The sequence below is a fragment of the Ascaphus truei genome, chromosome 1 (genome assembly GCF_040206685.1).
Source record: "Ascaphus truei isolate aAscTru1 chromosome 1, aAscTru1.hap1, whole genome shotgun sequence".
NCBI classification, from domain to species: Eukaryota; Metazoa; Chordata; class Amphibia; order Anura; family Ascaphidae; genus Ascaphus; species Ascaphus truei.
This window is the reverse complement of record NC_134483.1, coordinates 312,517,503-312,527,339: the sequence shown is the minus strand read 5'-3', so window position 1 is coordinate 312,527,339 and position 9,837 is coordinate 312,517,503. Positions and strand designations below refer to the sequence as shown.

Below are 9,837 nucleotides of genomic sequence, written 5' to 3'. Positions count from 1 at the left end.
GCACATACAGTAAGGGACAAGGTCAGCTAATTTTTAAATATATAAAAATATATATATAATTTCTATATGTTCCTAGTTTTTGCTTAATGAAATATTTTAAGATGTAAATTATAGAACTATAATTCTTACTAAAGTTACTAAAGTCTTCTGGCTGCGAACTGGAGTGAAACCAGTGTCAAAAACATCATTACATTTATCAAACATATTGATAAATCTGGTGCAATTAATTTACAGTTGTTTTCCCCCAGCCTTTAGCAAACAACCCCCAAGACTACATCTGAACCTGCCAGTTGTAATGAGCTAAATTGTCACTCAATTTGTGAAAACACTGCATTGCTGAACCCTAGAAATTATAGTATTTGTAAAGCATATCGCATATTTTTAGTGCAAACCATCGCAAATGGCTTATTTAATCACTGCTATTAAAATGTAAATAGCTATATAGCATCTTTCAGACTGGAAGCCCTAGCATGATGTAATCGGTTGTGCGCTGATTGGCTGGCTTCGCACCCCACCCATGGTCTGCCTGCATTGTTATTGGCTGCTAGGTATAGGAGGAGCACCGGCTGCTGCAGGGCAGCGCTGATCCTGTTTCTGCCTCTAGGGAGGAGAGGAGGGCTGTAGTAGTATTAAGACACAGACAGAGAGTACAAATACTGTACAATTTACAGTGAGGAACAATATTAGGGGCAGTGGATGTGTAAGAAAAGAGGTGTCCCTAGTTTGGGAAGGACCTATAGAGACAAGGGACCGGGAGGTAAATAATATAAAGGGGTTGAAGAGCTGGAAAGGAGGAGGCAAATACAGGGATACATAGTGTGCTGGAAGAGGCAATATAGAAAGGGAGCGGGGCTCCAGATAGGAAAGGGGGAAAAAAGAGGGCTTGAGGTGGAAATAAAAAATACCGTGCAGGGACAGGGTTGGAGGTAATCCCAGAGGAGGCACACTGATTAACCGTGGGGTAAAATAACCAGGAGGATTACAAAGTGACAGGGGAAGAGGCGGTGGTGAGAGGAGAGCTGGCAACACTTGTCTCAGGAAAGCCCTGGAAAGCGGAGAGGAAGTCAGAAAACGGAGGGGGAGGAGGAGAAAGAGGTGGAAGCGAAACAGCAACAACGGAAAGGAAAGCAGAGGCGGCGGCGGCGGCAGCACTGTCCGGAGGATGGGGTTGGCCTGGCCCTCCTGCACCATTGTTTCTTGCTTCTTCTCCCTGGGATCTGCCCTGAGTCTCATCCTGCTGGCCAGCTGCACCAACTCCTCCATCAGCACCGAGCTGCAGGCAGAGCGTAAGTCCACAGCAGGACAGCACTGTGCTGCAGGTGGGGCAGCTTGTCCTGGCCTGAGAAGAGGGGCCACCTCTCTCCCCAAGTAAAGGACAAGTGGGACACCTTTTTTTAAGTAGTAAGAGACGAGTGGGGTGCGCAGGATCGCTGCTTTGTTTTTTAACATGTATACTTGGTTCTTTTTCAAGAAATGTTTTCTTATTGTCAGACCTTTTTTTATTGGCTGTCATTGGAGTATAAATACTGAAGGAATCCGTAAATGAGGTGCTGGGAGGTTTGCCCTCATTGATCAACAGGTGTAGAGATGGTCTTGATGTCAAGAACACCACCGCTTAATACACCACTTAATACATTTCATTCACTGCTTGCACTTGATATTAAAACTATTCCCTTTTATCTCTGGGTTCCTGAAGTTCCCTCACCATCCCTCAATATGTCAGTGGAATATTTAGGCAGGTCTCACTTTCATCCCACTTTAATTGATGGCAGGTTTAATACTGTGTACAGTATTAAGCCTCCCATCAATTAAAGTGTACGGTATGTTGGAATATATAAGGAAGGTCTAATAATTAAAATGGTCAAGTGATGTCTTGTACCATGTTGGCATCTTTTTATCCCATGGATTTTCTAGCATGTTATGGGGACATACTCTGTCTGTTGTGTTACTTTGAAGGATATTCTATAAATGTGCCGTAAGTAAGGTTGAAAAGTAAAGTGAGCCACTGTAACGTTGGCACAAGTATTTCTTCCTTAATTGATGAATCTTATCAAGTCTGATTTTTAGTTGGTGACCACATGCTTGCATATTAATAGGAATTTGCTTTCTACAATGGAAGTGGTTTATATCTTGTAGACATGGAAGGGTTATTTGTAAGTTTAGGTGGTGTGAAAAAAAACAGTAATGTAAAAGTCTGGAAAGTATCATGTTAGGATACTTAAGTATTCATCTATTATTATTATTTTTGTTTGTACAATATATGGTGTTATTTTTATTAATGGTGTGTGTTTTAAAAAAAAAATTTTTTTTTAAAGTCTCCCAATACAAAGCCGGTTCAAGTACCAGGCCCTTGGATATCAGAAAAAATATATACTTTTAAAAATTGTTAGTGCTTTGTTTTTGACACTTAAATACAAAAAATAACTACTCAGTGAACTGTAAAAATAAAATCTAAAACTGTAGTCTTGACAAGTTTGTGCACGAACCCATGTGTTCGAGAATTAGAATTATATATAATTTTACAGTTCACGAGTTGTTGTTTTTTTTTTTTTTTATTATTTAAGTGTCAAAAACAAAGCACTAACAATTTTTAAAATTATATATATATATTTTTTTCTTATAACCACGGGCCTGGTACTTGAACCAACTTTATATTTGGGACACTTCAAAAAATAATACTTGAAGGCCAGATCCTCAAAAGGGTGCTAACCTTTATCACACCTTTACTTTCAGTCACATGGATGGGAGTTTAGATGTGCTGAAGCTTGCCACCCTTTAGTGGGCATAGGCTAAAGTCTGTATAACAAAGCATTCTGTAAACTACAGTATAATCTGTAACCTTTTCCCTCATGTTTATAAATGCATATCTGAGTTATTGGTTTCTAAACACTTCTGTTGATCCTTCTAGTGTCCCCTGTGTATGCAAAATAGCATTACAAAACCATACTGGGATTGTGGCTGAGGTAAAATGCCAACCTAAAGCAGGTGTACGTTAAAGGGACGTTTCCATGGAGGGGGTTATGTTTAGTTGTATTACTAGGTTGGAAGGAGGGCGTATCTGGAGCTGAACCTCATTAATGTCCGCTCCGGGGATCCTCTACTTCCCAAGATACATACATTTGGGTTATGCAGGTAGTAGCCCGACTGGGCGAGTAATTTGGCATTTTAAGGATCAAGCAGGCCAATAGGAAGCCACAATGAGTCCCCCGCATGAGATACCGGCAGCACCTGCCAAGGTAGGTATCTTGGGAAGCAGAGGTTCCCCGGAGATGACATTAACGCGGTTCAGCTGCGGAGACCCTGTGCTTTCCACCTAGGGGAGATTCCCTCTTGCTCTTTACAAAGCTTTGACACATGAAGTTCTGCATATGACCACAGCATACAGTATGACCACAGTATGGGCAATATACTTGGTTGTTTTTAGGGAAGTTAAATTGGCTGCCATCTAGACACTGCCAATAAGTTTTTCTAAGTGTCAGGATATGAAATCTGTGCTGCAGATAAGCTAGAGTGGAAATCCTCTGTGCTGCCCTGCAGTGCTTATTGTATGGAGAAGGGAAACTGAGAGGGGCAGAGAGATACACCACAGGCTGAATGCAAAACATCATCCCACAGTGCAGGGGGCACAAACTTTTTTTTTTTTTTCTTTGCGCCCCCGCCCCTCTTACCTTCTCACAGGCATCGGTGGCGTCATTTGACGTGACGTCGCATTGCCATTTGACGCCGTGCCGCCAGACACTGGTTGAGCAGGTAAGAGGGAATTATTCCTCTCGCGCTCCTCCCAGCATTTAATTAAATTGTGGGGAAGAGTGTGGGGCCCTCTAAGTGTTGACGCCCCCCAGAAAATCTCACTCCCTCCCCCCCCCCCCCCCCCCCAGTTTGCGCACCCCTGCCTTAGAAAGATTATTGTGGTAAAGCAGTTGGGCTTTTCACTTCTTTGTTCACGCTATAAAATGCAACCTATCTGCTGATCTTAAATGCATTGCAAGTTTCTCCTTCAGCAAAGGGCCTTATTCTATAAAGTCTGAAGTTACCGTTAAGACATTTGTTGGCAAAAATCCCCATTTTTTTTTGTTTGTTTTTTTAAATGGAGATTTTAATTAGAAAACTGCTGAGCGGCTGCTTCGGACTGTAGAATGAGGGTTAAATGTAAAGTGCGCCCATATAATAGCTTCTCTCGGTTTAAACCAGAGATAATGTGTTTGAATGTCAATAGTATAGATCTCCTGTCCTGTGACCGAGGGAAGTGCTATGCATTAATATGCACCCAAATACTCGCATCTGAGGTAAACAAAACAGGGCTTGACCTTTTATTAAGAGTCTGGTTAACCCCTCACTGTCACAGACATACAGGTACACATTCGCTATTAATGAAGGCGACGCCCTCATGCTGAAAAATTTGTTTTTCCACTTCTGAAACCCCCTATTTATTTCTCGATCAGCAGTGCGCAAACTGTTGCAGAGGTCCTGCGGTCTTCCCCAAAGCATTTAAATTAAATGTGTTGGGACCACGCGAGGCCTCTGCAACCTCTACTTACCGAGGTTCAGCCTTCTGCATGACCATGGTAACGTGATGTCAAATTATGCTGCGTGGTCATGTGATGTCACCATGTTAACTGCTGCGGGTCACGTGACATCACACGACCCTACGGTGCCATTTGACACCGCGAGGTAAGCAAGGGGACGCCTCAAAGGATTAGAGCAGGCAAGTGGGGCGCACCAAAACAAGTTTGCGCACCTCTGCTCTAGATGTATTAATATGTAGATACTAGGGCGGGGACCTGAGTCCAAGTCCCATGTACTTAAGAGAGTATTCAGCCGGCTGAGGTCAGACAATGCAACAGGGCACGTATCTTTGACTAACATTATGTATCTATCTCTGTACCGCGCACACTTTGCGCAAGGCACGCGCACACTTTGCGCAAGGCACGCGCACACTTTGCGCAAGGCACGCGCACACTTTGCGCAAGGCACGCGCACACTTTGCGCAAGGCACGCGCACACTTTGCGCAAGGCACGCGCACACTTTGCGCAAGGCACGCGCACACTTTGCGCAAGGCACGCGCACACTTTGCGCAAGGCACGCGCACACTTTGCGCAAGGCACGCGCACACTTTGCGCAAGGCACGCGCACACTTTGCGCAAGGCACGCGCACACTTTGCGCAAGGCACGCGCACACTTTGCGCAAGGCACGCGCACACTTTGCGCAAGGCACGCGCACACTTTGCGCAAGGCACGCGCACACTTTGCGCAAGGCACGCGCACACTTGCTCGCCTATTACTTCCCAAAGAAGGGCGGTAGCTGTGTACTATGAAAAGGATGCAGAAGTGTCGTGGGGGCAGGGCCGGCTTGATGGCAATACCATCGGTGTCTCTGCACCCAGCCCCGTGTTTACAGAGGCCCTGTGCTCTTCCCCACAACATTTAAACTGATTGCCGGGAGAGAGCGTGGGGGCATCTGTAAGCTCCAGCATCTTGTGACAACGCAAGGTAACATGACGTAGTTGGAGGAGATGCCGGAGAAGGTAAGAGGCACCGCGCTCTCCCCCCAGCACAGAGCCCTGCTAAACTCCCAGCCGGCCCTGCGTTGGGGCGACACCCTTGATGTGTTTCCACTTGGTCTACTCACAGCTTTGGGACCCTCCGCGTACACAGGTCCCCTTTACACAGAGAACGTTCTCTCCTGGATCTTATCCGCTACCTCCGGTATGTGCTGTTTTGCCAGCCTAGGGCAGGGGTCTCCAAACTCGGTCCTCAAGATGGCTCTTGAGGCCAACAGGCCAGGTTTTATGGATATCCCTGCTTTAGCACAGGTGGCTCAATCAGTGGCTCAGCCTTCAATTGAACCATTGATTGAGCCACCTGTGCTGAAGCAAGGATATCCTAAAAAGCTGGCCTGTTGGTGGCTCTTGAGGACTGAGTTTGGAGACCCCTGGACTAGGGGGCTGTGTCGCCGCGCTGTGTCTCTTGCCAGACTCCTCGGGACAGGTCCTTGCTCTTTTTCTCCGCAGCTCTCTACCTATATCGCTCCTAACACCTCCTTATGTGATTCATCTCATTCTTTTTCTTGGTTCATAGTCGTTAGCATGTTACACTTCCATCAGTCAATGGAAAGTAAAGAGATCTCCCCAGGATAGAGATTTCCGATGCTGGTACGTTTAACCCAGTTGCTGCCACCTAGGACTGCCATGCATTGTGACCGGGCCGGAAGGTGTCGTATGTCACAGCGCAGTTTAGTGAACTTGGCCTTCAACCCTCCCCACCTAATAGATTGGGTTTACCAAATTGCTTCTTGTGAAAAATGTATTTGTTTTGCACTTCCCGGATATCGATTTGATTATTAATGGCATCATAATTACTTGGGTCTTCTTGTACAGCAAACAGTCTGATTGCCAAAACACATTAGATATAGATTGTTGAAACTCTGAAAAGCATTTGTTTACCATGGAAATGTTAGAATTAAAAAAAACTAGAAATGTATACTTTCATTTTTTTTTTTTTTTAGCTAAATTTGACCTATTAAAAATGCCTTTATTGTTGGTTCACGGACACTTTTTTGTAATAAGGACAAACTCTTTAAGAACATGTAGAACTACAAGCCACTGAGACAAAATATATGAACTATACGCATATGCGTTTTCGTTTGGTTAACTTCTGAGATGGCTTCAGTCAAGCTATGCTCCTTTTCTCCTTCATCGATGCCCATAAATGTGTATCTCTATTTATGCAAATGCAAAACAAAAAGCCATTGAACCCATTCTGGTAACAATGGAGTAAACCTTTACTGTGCCTGGGGTTCCCTGACACCAGCCTGAACTTAATCACTATGTATCATGTGATCACTCCAGGAGCGACCACATGAACCCAACTGGTGCCCGGATGCTGAAAGTGGATGGGCAAGCATGATCACCCCTTGAAAACAAGCAGGTACCTCTCTCCTTGCTGCAAGAGATGCCTCAAAATATTTTACAACAAAGCATTACAGGCCTCTCTGAGAGCAGCCCAAGGTTTACATTCGTTTTTGTTTGTATATGCAGATTTAGCCGTCTTCATTGTTCTTTCCAGTGTGATATACTGGAACATATTGTGATGTTCTGCAGCAACAATTGCCAATGAAGCACATGCAAACTCTGTGATATATTCTGAGTTATGCTTGGGATTATTGTGGTGTTTTGGGGACAATGTCACATGCTACAGTACTTCTGTAGATGTGTCTGAGTTCCGGAATGACTTGTTTGGACAGATTAATGGTTCAGGTCACCATTCAGTCACTGGACTTGTGCATATAGTGTGTAGTTCGATATGATTTTGTATGCAGCCATGGAAGTGCCTGAGTTTTTATCTGCAGGATCTACCCTTTCACATTTTGGGGGTAATTTTTTGTATAAATAAAGTTAGGAGCTTTTAATATTATCAAATATTAAAATGTATATGTATATATTATCCCAGATTTTCACCAGAATGTGAGGTATACCTCAAAGAGCATGTAATCATTTGCGCGATCACATGACTGCTCCTCAAAGCAGTTGTGATCGAGGCGTCCATTGAAATGGAAGAAGAAGCCTTTCATTGTCTCTACTCAACAGATTGTGTCCTGCTCTCCATAGTCACGCGGCCCAATAGGAAGCTGTGACTGATGTCGCGGTTTCTTGTGTGGTCCATGTTAAAAAAGCCTCTACTCTATTTTATAATCAGGAAACCTGGTTCAGTTCCAAAATCGGCATTCTTTATTATTCATTCTTCAATCAGCTTTCATGTAGCAAGGATACATATTATAAGATACATCTGTATGACTTCTGTATCTAAGAAGGTAGCAACGTATGGTTAACATTGCTCCCTTCTTAGTCCGCGCTTATAGTGCTGGCGACACGACCGATGACGTCGCCCTTCGCCAGGGTTGTACTTCAGTTTTAGGCGACGTCGCTGGCTGCAAGACCAGCGACGTCATAAAACGGGAGGGCAGAAGCACGGAGAAGCTCCTGACTGGCAAGAAGAGACAGTCGCCGAAAAAATCAAATAACAGTAACTGCCAAATTGTTGGTCGCACTGTCGCTCCGTCGCTTTGTCGCCGTCGTGTGCACTATAAGCGCACGCAATGGCGACAATGTATTTGTTTTGACACGACGGCGCCGTTGCGTCGCCGCCACTATAAGTGCAGCCTTATACGCTCAGGACAAAGACGTTAATCACTGACTAGCTACATTAACGACAAAATTACATACTGTACTTGTTTCTCACAAAGCTAAAACACACTGATTTTTCTCAGGAAGATAAAGAATTAAGAAAGATATATCTATATATCTATATATCTGAGCTAGGAAAGAGAGACATCAGAAAATATAACACACAGACAAGAATCCTAGGGAATGTTTAAATAACTAGACAACCCTAGGAACGGCTATAAAACAGGGTCACACCTTTCAGAATATACATTTATACCTTCGATAATGTATGGGGAAACCAGGAAAGGAATCTTATCACTAAAAATGTCCTGTCACTGTTTCAAGTTGCCCTTGATACTAATACATTGTATACCATTAGTTTCAAGCTACCCATAAGAATCCTTTCATAAGAAAACTAACTTATAAGGAAACAGTTTTAACCTATTGTGATTATATCGATATATCTATATATCACCTCCTACTTAATATAGAAAATATATCGCCACAAAATTTCAGTCAGTGGGACATTGCAACCTTCATTTTGTTTCCCCCCCGGAGAAGACCATATCTTTTGGCACCTTCTCCAGTAAGTGCAACTCCAGTGACTCTGTCTCCTATACATGTGTGTTTAAAAAAAAAAAAAAAAGGGTAGAAAGTTAGTAGGGGGCACAGACGATTTTAAGACTCTGGTGTATCTGTATTACTGTGTTAACAGAATAAAATATGAATGAATTTATTTATTTTTGACTATTTAATTCTCTGTTTGTCTTTTACCAGTAGGCGATAACTAATATTGCTGCTTTAAAGAGTAAACTTAAAGAAGAAAAAACAAGGATTGATGCAGGGGGTCTCCGGAGCTGAACCGCATTAATTTCAGTTCCGGGGACCCCCTGCTTCCAGTGATACTTCCGTAGGGGGTGCTGGTATCTCTTCTGAGTTTAAAGGTGCAGGTCACGCGGGCCAATAGGAATCTGCATCGGCTGACGTCACGGCTTTCTATTATCCAGTGGGACATTTAAGCTGTCCTTAGATTAAGGAACACGGTTTCTCTGCATCCGATTAGGTAATCCATAATGGATAAAGTACTTCTCCCATAGTACTTTGGTTACTGTGAGAGCTTTCTGGTCTTTGGTAGGCAAAGTGTATCGGTGTAATGGTCTGTTACTATGAGGACCTTCCTCGATGCAGAGGAAATCCATGCAGACTAGGTCCATGGGACCAGAGGTCTTTAGGGCTGCGGCCCATTGGGGCTGCGCGTGTAGGCAGTGTTTTTCCGCTGTATGCACCGCAGACACCTCCGGCAATGGCGCTCCACCGATTCCTGCATCTTGGGCCAGAAGAACCTATCTCTTACTAGTCCGAATGTTTTGTCCACTCCCAGGTGTCCGTGATCATCGTGCAGAGATCGTAGGACATGGTACTGCAAGCTCCTATTGGGATGGTTGTGGTTGGGGATAACTCGGTAGAGGAGGCCACAGTCTATGCGGAACTTGTCCCATTCCCTCATGATAACAGCGACCGTGTCGGTAGGAGTTCGCTTCACTGAGGGGTTGTTTCCTTGGATGGGCCAGCGTATGGCTGTAGCCACCGGGTCTCGCATCTGGTGTATCACCAACTCTTTCTATCTCATTATGGTATCTTGCATGATGGACATGCCTTCTGTGTGGCAGTATG

The 9,837-nt window shown here is 44.1% G+C and overlaps 1 protein-coding gene across 1 annotated transcript in view; it reads left to right on the top strand.

The window, feature by feature from the left end:
- The first annotated feature begins 577 nt into the window (after nt 1-577).
- HGSNAT (heparan-alpha-glucosaminide N-acetyltransferase) overlaps nt 578-9,837 on the top strand; it is a 48,220-nt gene continuing 38,960 nt past the window's right edge. Inside the window, exon 1 of the mRNA XM_075605338.1 lies at nt 578-1,286. Within this exon, the coding sequence (XP_075461453.1) occupies nt 1,163-1,286 (124 nt within the window). The 5' untranslated portion in view covers nt 578-1,162. The remainder of the gene's footprint in view (nt 1,287-9,837) is intronic.